General features: G+C 45.0%; 5 protein-coding genes across 5 annotated transcripts; all 5 read right to left on the reverse strand.

Moving 5' to 3' along the window:
• Window positions 1-10: 10 nt before the first annotated feature.
• O0I10_001955 (uncharacterized protein) lies at window positions 11-3,187 on the reverse strand (the record flags this gene model as incomplete). The annotated part of the gene is made up of 1 exon (XM_058482044.1): window positions 11-3,187. The coding sequence occupies one exon, from the start codon at window positions 3,185-3,187 to the stop codon at window positions 11-13; it is 3,177 nt and encodes a 1,058-aa protein (XP_058347175.1).
• A 253-nt stretch (window positions 3,188-3,440) lies between these two features.
• On the reverse strand, window positions 3,441-4,670 carry O0I10_001956 (uncharacterized protein; the record flags this gene model as incomplete). The annotated part of the gene is made up of 1 exon (XM_058482045.1): window positions 3,441-4,670. One exon carries the CDS (start codon window positions 4,668-4,670, stop codon window positions 3,441-3,443), a length of 1,230 nt encoding a protein of 409 aa, XP_058347176.1.
• Window positions 4,671-6,891: 2,221 nt separating this feature from the next.
• O0I10_001957 (uncharacterized protein) lies at window positions 6,892-7,882 on the reverse strand (the record flags this gene model as incomplete). The annotated part of the gene is made up of 2 exons (XM_058482046.1): window positions 6,892-7,662; window positions 7,730-7,882. The coding sequence occupies 2 exons, from the start codon at window positions 7,880-7,882 to the stop codon at window positions 6,892-6,894; spliced, it is 924 nt and encodes a 307-aa protein (XP_058347177.1).
• A 2,039-nt stretch (window positions 7,883-9,921) lies between these two features.
• O0I10_001958 (uncharacterized protein) lies at window positions 9,922-12,946 on the reverse strand (the record flags this gene model as incomplete). Its single annotated transcript, XM_058482047.1, has 9 exons — window positions 9,922-9,938; window positions 10,008-10,295; window positions 10,366-10,797; window positions 10,870-11,061; window positions 11,122-11,308; window positions 11,387-12,177; window positions 12,242-12,394; window positions 12,452-12,590; window positions 12,656-12,946. 9 exons carry the CDS (start codon window positions 12,944-12,946, stop codon window positions 9,922-9,924), a joined length of 2,490 nt encoding a protein of 829 aa, XP_058347178.1.
• A 303-nt stretch (window positions 12,947-13,249) lies between these two features.
• Window positions 13,250-16,934, reverse strand: O0I10_001959 (calcium-translocating P-type ATPase, PMCA-type; the record flags this gene model as incomplete). The annotated part of the gene is made up of 5 exons (XM_058482048.1): window positions 13,250-13,598; window positions 13,658-15,326; window positions 15,393-16,005; window positions 16,066-16,296; window positions 16,353-16,934. The coding sequence occupies 5 exons, from the start codon at window positions 16,932-16,934 to the stop codon at window positions 13,250-13,252; spliced, it is 3,444 nt and encodes a 1,147-aa protein (XP_058347179.1).
• Between the last annotated feature and the right edge of the window lie 171 nt (window positions 16,935-17,105).

Genomic DNA, 17,105 nt, shown 5'->3' on the forward strand with positions numbered 1-17,105 from the left:
GAATGCTGAGTTATGTGGAGTCGAGTTGAGCACGGGCCTCTTGTTCCAAATGAGCATGGTGATCATCTAGCGCTTGCATTGGAGGCTCTTCTTCGTCAAAGTCCGCTGCATCAGGATGAGTGAGAAAGTCAACTTGACGGAGGTACTTGATAAGCGCCAGCCATATAGTTCGCCAATGTGGCTGTTGTAATGTGTCAGCTGTCCTTGGTAGGGAATTCATAACGGCATCCACAAGGTGGAGGTCTCCATTGTCCTTAGCAAAAGCTTGGCGTAAGGCTTGATATTCTTCTTGGATCCTTGTGCATGTAATGAAATGCTTGCGCCCGGCCTCAGTCGTTGTGTTGCAGCGACATGGTTTGAGGGGATACGATGGTAGCCAATACATGCGCCAATGTATTAGACGGTGTCGATCTCGACTTGATGCTGGCAAATACAGAATCGGATCAATCATGCGGACTGGGCGGAGGGCCCTGATTGATGAAAAACGACTACGTCGTGATGATAGTTCCATGTCGCGATGCTGTTTGATGGTAAACGTCACAGGATACTTGGGACAATCAGCCACAGGACCGGTTATCAAATCTTTCCACGTACGAAACAGTGGGTTTCTTGTTAGTCTTCTCCAGAAATGGAACGCTTGTCGTTTTTGCAGCCAATTCATAATCACTGATCGTAGCATCGTCGTTGGAGGTAATTCAATAGCTCGTGCGGTGAACATGAGTTGAAGAGTACGTGCACGGAGTGTCATTGATGGCAAGTCTGCTAAAACTTGTGGCACGATTGTAGGTAAGCGTCGATCGGTGGTGCTATTCATGCAGAGCTTGATACAATTGGCTTGTGTTCGTTGAAGGGCCGTATGTTCGTCATAAGAGAATGGGACAATGGCTAACCCATATTCTAGCACTGGTCTCACGAATGTTCGATATGCACGTAGAGCTTGCCACCAACCCAACCCGTATCGATGGATACCCATTTGTCGAAGTGTTGCCATGGCACTTGTAGCCTTGCATGTGCGGTCTTGCAGTAGTTGGCGCCTATCAATACCCTCCTTGCTGAATGGAATACCAAGATACGTGAATGTGGTGACATTTGCAATAGGTTCGTTGTAGAGCTGAAGGTTGAGATGAGGTGTTGCGTTGATGGTCTTGCATTTTCCTGGATGCCAGTGATATCCTGCTGCGAGTGAATGGCTCTCGGCTGCTTCCAAGAGTGAAGGCATATCCTCTGCTGAACCAAGAATGGCTACATCATCTGCATACAGTAATCCATTCACCATCAAGCGAGCTGTATCCGGTCTTCGAGGTGGGCGTCCTCTTCTGAATGGTCGATCATAAACAATGGTGGGACATGTGGCTTCCGTAATTGAGTCTTGAGGAGTGTGGCTCATGAAGATTGGTTTGTGGATATGTGTACAATCACGTAGGCGTTGTGGGAGCGTATTGATGAAGATAGCATATAGAAGAGGACTGATGATAGAGCCTTGAAGAACCCCTCTTTTTGGTCGAATAAAGCGAGATTGGAAATTGTGGAGAATCACCGAAACGTGGACATCTTCGAACATGTGTTGGCAGAGGAGGTATAATCGCTTTGGGAGGTGTTGTTTTAGGTATCGCCAGATGATGGATCGATCCACAGAGTCATAAGCGGCTTTGATGTCAAGGAACGCTACAATAGGCCATTCCTCGTAAAGTTGGTGGTAACGATGCATAAGTGTGTGTAACACAAATGCTTGATCCAATGCACCACGACTGGTTCGAAAACCGCCTTGGGCGATGTCAAGCGCTGGGATGGAGCTTAACAATTGCGGCAACATGCTCCGTTCGAGGATCTTACGAAAGATGGATGTGAGGCTGATCGGCCTATAGTTGCTTGGTATGGTTGGATCGCCTTTCTTGAAGATGGGGACAACTTGCGCTATCCGCCAATCCTTAGGTGTCCATGACCACAACCAGCACAGCGTAAAAAAGGATGCGAGCAGAGGTGAGATAAGGTTGACAATGGGCTTCAACATTGCTCCTGTAATATGGTCCACACCAGGGGCCTTGCGAGGATTTGCTTGCTTGATGATGGCAGCGACATTTTCATGTGTGAAAGGTGAGTCGTCAACATCCGTGGTATCAACCGAAGATGGGTGAGAGACAATGGAATCGTTGTTGCCACCAAATACGTTCTCCAAGTGGCTCACCATGCTTTCGGCTGCTGCTTGAGGTCCATCAGGGTGTGATAACATCACTGGTGCTACCTTGGCTCGTCTCATTCGCTTAATCACTGAGTTGATTTCATTGGGTGGTTTACGTCCCATATTCACTACGAAGCTCTTCCATGTCTGTCGTCTGGCAAGTTTGATCTCCAACGTGAATTTCTCACATGCCTCAACGTAACGTTGCCATGCTGTTGCTCGTACAATTACATTGTCGGGTGCACGGCGCCATTGTCGATATCGCAATTCACGTTGATCCGCCAGCTGCTGTAGTTGTTCATTCCAAAACCATCTCCATGTTTTGGGACGCATTCGCCCACGTGTGACACTTTCATCAAGTGCCTGTGTAACTGCCTCTGTTATTTGTTGCCCAAGAGACTCCAAACGCTGTCGATCCACTTCTTGATTCTCCCTTGGTTCCAGTAGGTCATTCAATTCAGCAGCCAGCGGGGTTGCTAATGTGTTGAATTTTTGCCGATATAGCTCCACTACATCGGGATCCGCCAAGCGTTGTAATTTCCAATGTTGTCGAGCTGCTGTTGCTTCCGGCAAATGTGGCAATGTTGACCGTGGAATGAATGACATGACGCACAAACGATGATCCGAGTTCATAGACATGTCACTATAGATATGTAAGCTGGGGTCGATGATAGCGTGATGACGTGAAATAAAGTAATCAATGATACTTCTCCCATTGTTACGCTCAAACGTAAAGATGCCATGTGTCAAGGTGGAATTCCAGACATGGAGGCCATGATCCGAAAGCCAATCCCGTAAGACTCTCCCACGAGGGTTGGTGATAGAATCGCCTGTAGACTGTAAACGAGCATTCAAATCGCCAATGATAATTGTGTGATCCGATATTGTCATAGTGCGTAGTACTTGATGAAATGCGGCATTATCCATCGATGGGGGGAAATAGCAGCCGTAGATGGTGTACAGCCCAAGTGTGAAGGTGAGGACATAAGGTGATGTGATTGGATGCATATGTATATGGTGAGGGAAGTTGGGTCGAACCAGCAACGAAACTCCACCAAAACCACGAGTCGCGTTTTCCGATTGGATTGCATAGTTGTGAAATTGTATCCATTCCGTGGCGAGACGGCCATGTGTAAGGTATGTTTCGTTGAGAAAGATCATGTCGATATTGTCATTGTTGCATAAAGTGATCAGCTCATCCAGCGAGCGATTGAGTCCAGCGGCATTAAATTGTGCAATATGGATACGTGGAGTCGAGAAATTACTCATTGGTATCCATTCCAGCGTTGCTCTCTGATGAAAGCAAACGACGAGCTTCCTCAATTGATGGTATTGCGAGAGGAGTACGTTCACGACGTGTTGGTCTTGGACGCATGATCTCAAATTGTTTCTCAACGACTTTATCCAAGTGATGTGGATCGTCTTCGGCAAGTGACACAAAATGTCGTAAAATGGATGCTCCAAGGTATGCCTTCGGCATGCGAGCACATGCACGTAGCATCCTATTGCTATAAAGTTCCTTGGCTTTGTCGGCACGCTGTTCACCGGTATAGTCGGCATATTCCGGGTTGATGATTGTTGCTGGTGCTGTGGGGTTGAAATCCACAGGGTTCACCTTGGCCTGTTTGAGTAAATCCAACAACTCGGTCTTGAAGTCTGCATGAATCAATAATCCGATGATGCCGCGGATCGGAAAATGTACATCAATGATTCTTGCCTGTGGGATCTTGAAAATAGCAAGAGCACGTCTTGCTTCACCGTGTGATGTACGTTGGGGTGATGTTAGATAGACAATATCGTAACGTGCACGTGGTCGTACAGGTTCGTGAGTATCATCCATATCCTCCGTATTGGTGTTGGTAAATTTCCTCGTGGCCCACGCAATCATGCCCTCCGTAGGATTGTCCAAACGTTGTTTCCTTCGTTGAGAACGAGTGCTGCTTTTCTTTGCAATGCTTGCATATGAAACTTTTTTCAATGGCGAGGCATGTGCATGAATTGAATCTTTGGTGGATGATCCTTCTTGTGCAATGGTTGCCATGGCAGCGGCTACCTTGTCACATGCCTTCCCGATTGCATCTTGCGAGTCGTCCTCATCATCAACTACCATTTCAGTGTTGCACGTGGTCTTTGGCTGGTTCATGTCGTTTTGCAAGGCATCCAATTTCTTGCGCAACATTGCATTTTCCTCCTTAAGCTGAGTATTTTCCTCAAGCAGCTGCTGGAAACGTTGTATCACCTCGTGGTGCTGAGCTAGCTGTTGGGCTTGTTGCCGAATTTGTTGCCCTTGTGCTGAGAGCTGCTGCTGGATATTGCGGGCCCAATCGAATGCGTTTGTTCCTGTTGCTTGTTCCTGTTGCTGGTTCTCGATATCAGAACGCACCTGTTCAGCCCAATCGTCAACGTTGCTTGTTGTTGCGTCGAAGTTTGCCAAAGCAGGAGGCTGCTGAGGAGGTTGCTGTTGAGAATTGCTTTCGTTTGGATCATCCATTGTCGATATTGTGTTCACTGTTTTTGTGTTTCCAGCACGATTACGCTTCTCGGCAATCGGCACGGGGAGTTTGGTTTCACGAGAGCTTGCACTACGTTTCTGGACTCGTGCTTGACCCCTGGTGGTAACCGTAGGTATGGTGGGTGATGTGGTTTTGGTCACCTTGCTAATTGTTGAATATGGCTTTGTGGAACAGACGATTTGGTTGGCCGGCAAAATGAATCTACCGTGAGGGTTGAGAGAAGTATAAAAAGGCTCCAAATTCGCCGCGCGCGATGCTCGACAGTGTCTCGTTCATAAATGCCAGCTAATAACCCATTCCTCCCATTCACCTTTGTTGCCCAACCCAATGCATGTGAACGATTCTCCTGCTCCAGCCCAGTATGCCCATCATTCAAGTTTCTTGATCCGAGAGGATTTGACTGAAAAATGCTCAAACACAGAAGTATCATCCAAAATCAGAAAAATTTATCTGGTTAGTTATACGTAAACTGCCACTTCATAGCCCATTCCTCCCAATCATCTTTGTTTCCCAATCCAATGCACGTGAACGATTCTCCTGCTCCAGCCCAGCATGCCCATCCTTCAACTTTCTTGATCCGAGTGGATTTGGTTGAGTTACGCTCAAACACAGAAGTATCGCCCAATATGAGAAAAATCATTTTGCAAAGTTATTTGTAAACTGCCAGCTAATAGCCCATTCCTCCCATTCTCCATTATTGTCCAATCCAATGCATACGAACGATTGTCTTGCTCCAGCCCAGCATGCCCATCATTTAACTTTCATGATCCGAGTGGATTTGACCAAGTTACGCTCAAACAAAGAAGTAGCATTCAACTTCAGTTCAACTCCTTTAAATTCACAGCTCTTCCCACTCTCAACTTCTTCCCTCTTGCTCCCATTCTCAACTATTGGCCCCATTCAAGTACAACCACCACCTGCGAACGAATTGTCCTGCTTCAGCCCATCATGTCAATCCTATGAATGCCTTGATCCGATTGTCTTCGACTGAACGGCAAGTTCATGGCGTGTACACAGCCTTCTTGTCACTCTTCTACAACACACGAGCCTCTTGACACTACGCACTCTCTTGGACACTTCTTTGCCGCAATCAACCGTTACAGCATTCATTCCAGCAGTTGCTATTAGCGAGGTCTATACGCCATTGTTCCAAACAGCATTCACTACCTTATCACTCTACTGCAACACGCTCCTCCGCCACAATCAAACGTAACAGCATTCATTCCAGCAACTGCTATGAGCAATGTGTCTTTACTCCATTGTCTCAAACAGCATTCTTTACTTGCAGCAACTTGCCTACAGCTTTTCTACGCGAACAGCAGATAGCCATCGTATAGAAGCAGCAATATTTACGTGTAGCAACTTGCTTTGTTACATACGGATTCGAATGATTCGATATCAGCCATCATGTACATCACAATACAAGCACTCTTCACCCGGTCGAGCTGCAATGGAGATGACCAAGAAAGAGGTAGACGAAGATCAGGATTGAAAAGGAAGCATATCAACAGCGATCACGTGGCTCTTTCAATCAACATTTGGAATTGGAACAGTTTGGATGGGTGGATGCAATCAAGTGCAGTGAAGAGAAATTCTCGGAATGTCGCCTTGGTTACTTGGGACGCCGTTAGCAGGAAGGAAAGATCACACCATGTGGATATGGGGTAAGGGTGATGGTGGATTGGATGGCATTGACAAAAGGCCCTCTGTCTCTGACGAAAGAAGGTGTTTTACAGCTATGGATGGTATGGGAATACTCAAGAAGTCAATGCATGCAGCAACTATTTTGCAATCATGGATGAGGAATGCTTAAGACGGCAACAATCAAGAATACAATGATACCAATGGACTCTATATGTTTCGCCCGTATCCTATTCTATTTGGATTTATAGTCACCTTGTGATTTTTTTATAAAGCCTACATTGAATGAAAATTGGATGCAACATGTTATTAGAAGGGTATCGTGCTATCAACTCATAAGCACGAGATGTGGATCACTTGGTTGTTTTCTGGATTGAACGGGGAATAGAGATTTGCAGGAAGGAAAGCAATATGTATGGGTTCATTTACATCATCGTGTCAACACACAATGTCGTACTACATGGTGGATCTACACGAAGTAAATGTAGATCCATGGTATTGTAGATCTCATGTATGTACATAATTACACGTTTAATAATAGTAAGAAAAGAAGCTATGTTATGCAAGGTGGAATCGCTCCTTGTAATGGAGAAATGAAGGGGATGCGTCTTCATCCTGGACCTTGAGCTTAGCAAGACTTGGCATACTACGCAATCCAGCTGTCGCAGTATGATGCTTGTCGCTCTTATCGCCTTCATTAAGCATGCGTGACAAATGATGCTGATGTGGTGGTGGTGGATGTAAAGGTGTTGTCAATCCATTGTAAGTATTGTCAACGCCATAGGATGACAACGAAGAGCATGATGAAATGTCGGAAGGTGATGATGATAAGCATAGACTGCCGGATTCGTAGAAAGGTGAATCTTGAATGATGATGGGTGGAAGGACGATACCTCGTCGTCGAGACAAGGATGGTGCCGGACCCATTTTCCTAGGTCGTGGACGTGGAATACAATCGTCATGGGTAATGGCATGATACAGTGGTTCTGATGATACGTTGATATCAGACGTAGAATGCTTTTGTTTGCGTAGCCATGAAAATGATGGACGTTTAAGAGAGATGGATAATGATGTTGCAGTGATGGTTGTGGTAATAATACTCGTTGTATCGGGTGACGACATGAGAGGGACAAGTCGATCAAGACGTTGACGTAGAATATCAAGCCATGTTTGCAAATCAATTGATGATCGGCAAGCGATGGTCCATGGTTTGATATGTGCTTCACGATGCGGCTCGAGGCGGATACAGTAGGATTGTTGATCAACAGCCATCGCCACAGCACCACGGATCTGCCGAAGATTTAGGATACCTGATGGGGATACAACATGCTGATCAGAGGGGTCAGCAACAACCATGGTCACACAACACACATTTATGACATTTGTTGTTACTCACCTCATCTTTGTAATAACGCAATTCAGTATCCAAAAGAACAAAAAATCGATCTTGCCATCGCGACTTGCCAAAGGGCAATGGTGTCATTTTGGCTAGCCAGCCAGCCATGGGTGTATTGTATGCGCTTGTATATTGTTGTTGTTGTGCGTGCATTTTCAAGTGGGAATGTAAAGATGCGTTGGGTATATACAACAATGATGGATGCAGGTAATGTTGTTGTTGATGGGTCCTCCCTTTTTATATGCAAAATGGTGGTCATTGTCTTCTTGCGCACTCCCAACAATGACCCCTGGGTCAGCAGATTAAGCTCTCGGTGAGTAAATTGTTGTCCGCTTGAAATTGAGTGAATGGTGGTACAACGCTCACACATGCGCGGGCAAGCATTGGCTGTTTTATCGCCCATGTTGGATCCACCGCAGCTCTTGGTGATCCTTCCTCGTTTGGACATGCTCTACTGCTATCGTTACCATGGTCTTGGTTTGTATGCGCACATACCACTTCTGCTATGCTACGCATTCAGAACAAAACAAATGACACGATGGTCATTATTTTTCCCACCATCACCAACAACAACAACAAGGGATGCAAAGGGGTGCTGTTGCTGCAGTCTAAACATGAGAAAGGGGATATGTATGCAAAGGCGCCCAACTAGATAATATGCAACATGGATAATGGGCGTCTCGGGGGTCTGAGCGTGTACAGCAAAAGAGTGCTGATATCCCTTTCATAATTTCCCAAGTGCTTCTTGTCCCCCATCCCTGATTGGCACGAACAAAAGCTTAAACAGGCAGGTGCCCATTTAGTCCTACAAAGAACTTGATCTTGCTAATCACCTTCCCTGATTATTTGCTTCAAAGTGATCGTGGTGGAACAATAACCCGGAAGTCATTCCCGGTATGTAGTTGGCAAAATAAGCTGTGCATAGAGATGCGATAGCCGTTGTCTTGGCACAAAAGATGCATGCACGATGTGCACGAATGAAATCAAAGACAAAGCACATAGATGCCATTTTGACACAAAAGCGTCAAGTGATGATGATCTACGGACGTGCGCCCCATTGCATATCAATAACCCATGGGTGAGGAGGATTGCGTGGCAGGTGGTGGTATTTTGTGCATGTGTGTCACACACACACGCACAGCGATTCAAAGTGTGGTTATGATGATTGGCTTTCTTTACGTAGCTGCATAAAGGAGCAGCACATGATGCAAGCTTGTCTCTCTCGCGCACTCAACAACTCACGCTGCTGCATCCTAAAATTAGCAAAGGAAACTGTGTTTGTAAAGTACATCGATGCGGCAAGTTTTTTTGTTTTGGAAAATGAATCCAGGAGCTTCAGGGAGAAAAAGCTCAACACGCTCATGGATTTCTTTTCGGATGCTGTCATTGCAGTTTTGTCTAATGAACGAGCAGCATGGCTGTGTCATTATGCGTTGGTCATATGCAAGTAGTAGTAGCCAAATGGAAACGATCATGATTACTGTATCATCGTCAACAACAACATTATTTATTAGCAGCTGCGCATTACCCAGGCCGTTTTCACTCGACATCAACAAACATGCAGGTAACCCAATCCTCTTAAAAAGTGTGCGTGCACTGATGGATCGGCGTGTTTGTGGACGTCACGTTGATTTTTTTGAATACCACTACTACTATTGTTACTACAAAGACGGGTACATCCAAATAAAATGATCGCTCTTCATGTGCTTTACATCATCGTGCATCATGAGGAATAAGAAAGAGCAACTAAGAAGCTTTTATTCTTACATACCAAAATGCAAAAGCGGGGAAGGTTATGCCGTTCTATGGCTGCTTGCCCGAATGCACACATGCATGAACGCTATTGCTGATATGGCTTGTCATCTCGTGCCATGTTCCTTTACTGGAGCGATGTGCCCTTCTTTCACAAAGACGCCAATACACATTAATTGATAAAGGCGGGCTGTACCCCTAATGTATCTTTTGCATTACAAATAAGGTGGAAGACAAATGAAAATGGCATCTCTTCATCAACAATAAAGCTCACTGATATGTATTCGATCATGCCAATGCATATATTTCTTGGGTTTGTGGATTGAGAACAACAGATTTCAGTAACAAAGGAAATGGGTTTGAGGGGGACAAAATGATTCAAGTTTTGACACCGCAGGTAAAAAAAAAGGGAATGTGAGAGGCAAACACAATGACAACGACTACATGAAATACATGACTGATCATGGTGAACACGACGTTAGAAGGATATAAGAATTGAGTATGATAGCGCATACGGACGACGTACCTTTACCAACCGCATCCTTGACAGGAGCCAAAGAGCGCTGTTGTTCCTCGACCGTTTGACTACTTTCGGATGATCCTTGAAGATAATGAAGACGAGCACGCGAGGCAACAAGATCAGCATAATAGGCAGCTGGCACAATGGAAACGGATCGGGTGCAACGGGCGTATGTGAAGCACAAATTGTACGTGAGTTGCTGCAAGTCATCAGGTGAAAAGTTGTTATCATCGTACAAGACGTGATAATGGGCGGGGCGTGAAGTTCCTTGTAATCCGGCATGAGATTGAAGGTCTATGGAATTTAAACACACCCTTTAGTTGTCGTCTCATCGTACGTAATTGCATTGATCGATGATACTTACAAAAATCGAATTCAAATGGATGCACAATAGTAGTATCGACCACCGTACCAGCAGAGCAATTTCCACTTTTATCAGCATTTTGGGATCCAACAGGGAAGAAACGTGCATGATGGCGCTTTTGGACAACGACAAAGGTGATGGAGGGATCATAATCCTTTGCAATGGATTGGCATACACTCTTGATAGCAAGCACCTCATTGCGCAACACGTCTGCAAATTGGCCTTCCGATACTCCATCACGATAGAAAAGGATGCGTTCAGGTCTCTTTTTGTTGCTGTCAATGAACTTCATGAGTAAAGCGTGTGCCATGATCGACAAGTCGGCAATGATTTCAGTCCTTCCTGCTTGAACACGAGTCTCGGCAGCATAACGTGATAATTGAGGATCCATACTTGCAACAACAGCGGCAAGAGAACCACGCGCACTGTCTCCTAAAAAAACATACCAATAAATAGCATTATCAGCAACCGACTCCTTTGGATCAATGTTATAAATGTATATACCTGGGCTTGGATGAGATACGTCTGCTCCAAAGACGATTGTTTGATCATTGATGAAGGGTACGTGCTGTTGAGGGATATACTGATTCATGCCACCAAGCTTTACATTGATTTTCAAGCATACATTCATGCAATAGGCTTGTTTGGGCTGAAGGATATGCTTTGCTAGAAGGCATTGGGTCACCACTCCCAAATCTAAAAGATCATTGTGTGAGTGAGGAATCATGTTGTCATCTCAATCCGATAATCTCTTACTTGTATCACCGATGCGTTTGATCTCTGCATAAAGCTGCCGATTCATGTTGGGTAGTATACAGATAATAAGTTGAGGAGCCACTCCTTCGCTCTTTTGGTAGGCAAGGTTTCCAGCATCAAGCATAGCAACTCGAATATCACTTTGAGGATCAGCTCGTAATAGCGGTGGTGAGCGTTGTTTAACATCCTATAAGATGGGATTATGTATCATGTTAAATATGACATGATTTCCAAAGATACACCACCACACTTGACAACAACTTACCAAGCCAGCCTTGACAAGACAATCAATCATCGTACGCACAAAGGTCTGAACCACTTGAACTTGCTGGATTTGCTGCGCAAAATTGATAACCGCCCATGACTTCAGTGTTGCTGCCTTGGCCAACTTGTTGTTCATGTTCCAAACGCCATTGTTGGGACGAACTATACCACCAGGCTGTGTTGAACATGCTACTTGAGGAGGTGGGAGAACACGGGCATCGATCGTAGCCATTTGATTGCTGATCCTCATACCCGCTTCTTTGAGGTAGGGATTGCGACCATACTCAAGTTGTTGAACACCTGTTGTAATCTTGTTTGCACGTACGTGAGGCTTTTGGCATGTATGTCGAATCATCTCTGCTGTTTGTCGTTCATCAAGCTTCCTTGTAAGACGCTGACCAGGTAAAATGCTGCAAATTTCCATTGGTAATAAAACATCTCGACCAACGAGGACACATGGCAAATTGGGGAATGCAAGGCGGATGTTGTATTGTTGCAAAAAGTAATCCTTGACTGTGATGGTCGTGCCATCTCGTTCAAAATGGGATGTTGATGGTGTAGCAGGTACAAGTCGTTTGATGGAGTATTTTGGCTGATGTGTACCACCACGATGCATGACCTTGACACGTACGCTTTTGATGAACTTGCTCAAGCGCTTGAATTGGATGTCATCAAGTCCACGTCTAAGCTCATCCACACTGCGACATCCAAGGAATTTGGCGGCTTGATGATGCAACATACCCGGCTCATAAAATGCTGTTGTTGTTGTATCCACATTGACATAGAGTTTGTCTATTTTGAATAAGCAAAAGGTGGTTAAGCATCAATCAGGCAAGCAAGCACTTTCTTTACTTACCAATACCAGGACGCACGGATTGATAGTATCCCGACCACAACTCGGCAGCACCAGACAATGCCCTTCTTTCTTCTTGAGTATAAAATGAGCGGCCGATTGTGACATGGCGAATGCTGGGCAAATAGCGAATCAAGATATCCAAAGCCATGAATCCTTAAATAAGTGATATTAGCATGCTATGATAAGTTCACAGGATAAGAGGTCACTTACCGGTCAACACGTTGTTGGTTCGTGATGCCCTTCCATGGACAAACTCTGCCACCTCGTGCATGTTGATTTGATTGACCTTTCTTATACGCACACGGAAAGCGCTACCTCCACCACGAGGTCTTTCACCAGGAACCACGACCTAAGAAAAGACACTAGTTGAGATGCCTTGTATGCTTTGATCATGGTTATCATTTGCAGCCTTACCTCGAAAGTCTTTTCTCCTTTATCATTCAGTGCAAGAGGAACGATAGAAAAGCAATTCTTCTTCCCATCAAACACAGCGCTGATAGCATTATCCTTGTTCTCACAGAGTGTGGCCCAAATACGCTTGTAGAGAGCAACAGGAGTGCTGGGTGGATCAATGTTGACATCGTAGTGATGAAAGTCTGCATGAGGAAAGTTCACCACCTCAAAGAAGTTGGCGCGAACCTTGGTCTTGTTCCCTTGATGACCAAAGGAAGGTCGCTGTACGAACTGGGTCAACGCAAGAGACATGATGATGATAAAAACGTAGAGTTGATGAAAAGAAAAAAAGACAAGAGGACGATCCAATCCAATGCTCTATAAGTACAAAAACAATGGCCGCATAAGCCATAAGCTGCATACTTGTTTACTGATACAATGCATGTTGTGGCCTACCACTAGATGGGTTCATAATGTGTTCTTGATTGCTTCCTCTCCATTTTGTTTCAATCCGCAGCAGTAGGTTTGTGGTCACCACTATTCTGGTTTCAGATAAAGTGGGGGTTTTGCTTTTTGTTTATTACAAAGGAATGCAATGGATGCTCTCTATGGACTTCACCAACGTAGACTTTTCCTCTTTGATTGAGAGCTGCTATCATCAGGGATAGGAACGATGTACGTGTGATTGATCACTGAAGCAGTTGAGGAGAGTGGTGAAGGATGAGCTGATTCAAGTATTTCATCCGGGATCAAACGAATAAGAGCGCCCACGGGGAGAGACATCAAACCAACAAGTATGCAAAGCACCCAATCCTTCATGTGAAGAGGCACGGTCTGGAACGCCGAACCACCAAATTGGACAATCAGAATCTGGCCGATGATCGTGATCAAAAAAATCCCAACAAAGAACTTGTTTTTGGTGATCCCTTTGAATACGTTGAATTGGTTGTCTATGCGTCGGCAGCTATGTTTACCCTCGATTAATACCCTAATTTTCAACCTCGTCATTGTTTATGTACTTACTTGATCTCGTTGAAGAATTGGCAAAACACAAATGCAGTAAACACCATAGTTGCCAGAGTATCCTTGTCATCATTGAGGTTGAGAATGTTTGTGTACATGAGCGTGAGGATGACGATGATTTGGTAAATGGCTTGGCCCACAATCATCTTCCACATGGATCGAGTAATCAATGGTGCTGTACGTGGTTCAGGACGGCGTTTAAGCAATGATGGTGTTGGAGGATCAGTAGCCAATGCAAGAGCAGCGAGCGTATCCATGATAAGATTGACCCATAATAATTGAACAGCTGTAAGCACCGATTGTTGATCATCACTAGTAACAGCTGACACAAGCGTGAGAACGACAGCAGTAACGTTGACCGTGAGCTGAAACTGCAGAAATTTCTTGACTGCATCATTGACGCAACGTCCCCATGAAATGGCTCGTACGATACTCGAAAAGTTGTCGTCCATAAGAATAATACTTGACGCCTCTTTGGCAACCTCAGTGCCTGAAACACCCATTGAAAATCCAACATCGGCAGCCTTCAGTGCTGGTGCATCATTGGTTCCATCACCCGTCACCGCCACGGTATCACCAAGTTCACGTAAACCTTGTACCAGGAGACGCTTATCTTCAGGACTCGATCTTGCAAGCACTTGTAATCCGGGAAGCACACGTAATCGTTCGATTGGAGAAAGTTGTCGAAATGTGGGTCCATCAAGAGCCTTTCCACCAGGAGTATAAATACCACATTGCCGGGCAATGCTTTTGGCTGTCAACATGTTATCGCCAGTCACCATCCGCACGCATACGCCCGCTTGTTGACATGCTGCCACAGCCGATTTCACGCCTGAACGTAAAGGATCCTCGATACCAACAATACCAAGTAACGTCAATCCACCTTCTGCCAAGACATCTTCAATATCCTGTTCAGGTGACCAGCTGTCAAAGTCTCGATAACACAAGGCTATTGTTCGAAGGCATCGTGTTGCATAGCTCTGAATGATCTTGCTCATACGCGTACGATTGGCATCCGTCATAATACGTGTTTCAATGTCGTAGCTGTTGCCATGTTGAACACCTTGAAAACGATCATAGGAAGCTGCATGCATCGATACAATATGGGTAGCGGAGTTGAGCAACATCTCTGAAGCACCTTTGACATGCAATCGATAGATAGTCTTCTCCCTCTTGGTGTTCTCATCCAAAGTAGTAATGCGTACCACTGTAGCCATGCACTTGCGTGTTGAATTGAATGGATAAACAAATTCCACAGGCCACCATGATCGTAGCTGTTCCACAGGCTCGCATGCCATACTTTCTTGAGCAAAGTTGAGCATGGCTGTCTCCGTTTTGTTGCCCACCAGTGTTGTCTTTCCAGATTCATCCGTGGTCGTCATTACACTTGAATTGATGATCATGGCTTGGTTGAGAAAGTTGCGTACAGGAAGAGGTAATCGAAAGTGAACGGCTTCGAGATCAATCAAATCACCACGTGACGAGGGAGAATCTTTGAGAAATCTGAATGATGATCCAAATGTACCAGCAACCACGGCCATCTTGTTTTGTGTCAAAGTGCCAGTCTTATCAGAGCAAATGGTGGTGGCATTGCCCATCGTCTCACATGCTGCCAAAACACGCACCAAATTGTTGTCCTTGAGCATGCGTTGTGTTGCATAAGCAAGTGCTATGAAAATGTCATGATTTAGTGGATTATCCCCAAATGATGTGGTATAAAGCATAAACAACTTACCAAGCGTTACTGCCAGAGGAAGACCTTCAGGAACAGCGACGACAACGGTTGTTACAGTGGTGATGAGAATACGCATAAGCTGTGATATGACATCGGATGTTGAGATTGGATAATGAGCCGTAGCAAAAGAAAGGACGCAACGCACAAGCAAGATGATAAAGAGGACACCAGCAGCTGAGACACCTAATTTGGCAATGTTGCCTGCCAATCGATCCAACTTTTCTTGTAAAGGAGTGCATTCATCCTTGGTGCGTAATGCCATCAAGGTCTTGCCATGGATTGATTGTGCGCCCACTGCTGTCACCAAATACGTGCATTCACCTTCGAGGACCTTGGCACCTGAAATAAGGAATGGATCTGGATGGCTCGAGCTGTTATCAAGGGCACCCTCGTCACCTGATGGTGCGTCTCCGTTTAAAAGACAATCATGCAGACTCGCTTTGCGTACAGCATCCGATTCACCAGTCGCTGCAGACTCATCGCACTTTACGACATGCGTTCCCTTGATCAAGACTCCATCAGCTGCAAGAATGTCGCCAGGTCCAACATGCAATACGTCGCCCACTTGGATATCATTCAAAGAGATTTGCACGTTCTGCGATGAGCGAATGGCCTAATACAATACGACAATGTTAGCTTTCATAACATGGAGCTTCACAAATGAACAACTTGCATTGAGTTTCCTATCTTGCTTTTTCGCATTGAGGCGCTGGAACTGCTTTTCCTTTTGGTAATCATTGATGCTGCCAACGAGAACGACGAGAAGAACCGCTACAATGATGGAAACTCCTTCCACCCATTTAACAGCTGGTATTCGGTTGCCGCTGCTGTCATATTCCACCGTAGTCAAATCTTCATATAATCCCACTGATAGTGAAATAGCAGCTGATATTGTAAGGAGAATCTATATGCGAATAAATATGAGAGACCATATTAAATATGCCTGTATAGGATAGTTACCAATGTTTTATCCTGCATAGCTTCCCACATTAAGGTCAATAAACTCTTGTGTTGGACACGTGGAAGGACATTGGAACCATAGACAGCCAATCTTTGAAAGAAGGGGCCATGCTTTTGTTCTTCGGATACATCGGATAAGCTATATCCCACAATGTCATCTTCAATGTCGTCCTCATTGTCTTCGTCGCTCTTTTGACTACGAACTTCATCATTCATAGCCATACGTGCAATATTGTAAAGAGACACAGGTCGTAGTTGGTATTTCTCGTGCTCAGGAGTGAGGCCATGGATGATGTGTGAATGTAACCCCCGAGCTACTCCTTCCACCCCGCCCAACATGGATAGTAAATTGACATCTCTCTTTTCAACAAGTCGTTCAAGCTGTCCCGGTGTAAATGCAAATGGATTCGTTGGATCTTGATGGGCTGTCAAGCCGCATGGCTGTTGTTGGTGATAATAAAACATGCCATCATCACCCTTGGTGCTGCTGCTCTCACTGTAACGTAAGCTGCTGTCATCACTGTTGAATGATTGGCGTTTCTCAGTATAGGGTGGTGGAGGGCTATTTCGTCCTTGATGCATTGTTTAAATGTAAATAATATGATAAAACGAGTGTGATGGGTTGATGATTGGGTTAAAGGAATGACGATGAGAAGATCAAAACGAAGACCGGCTTCTCGTAGGTAAGGAATGGAAAGGTGCACAAGTACAGCAAGTAGAAAATGATACAAAAAGACAAAGACGACAAAATGA

Source organism: Lichtheimia ornata (assembly GCF_029851405.1).
Source record: "Lichtheimia ornata isolate CBS 291.66 chromosome Unknown scaffold00005, whole genome shotgun sequence".
Lineage (NCBI taxonomy): Eukaryota > Fungi > Mucoromycota > Mucoromycetes > Mucorales > Lichtheimiaceae > Lichtheimia > Lichtheimia ornata.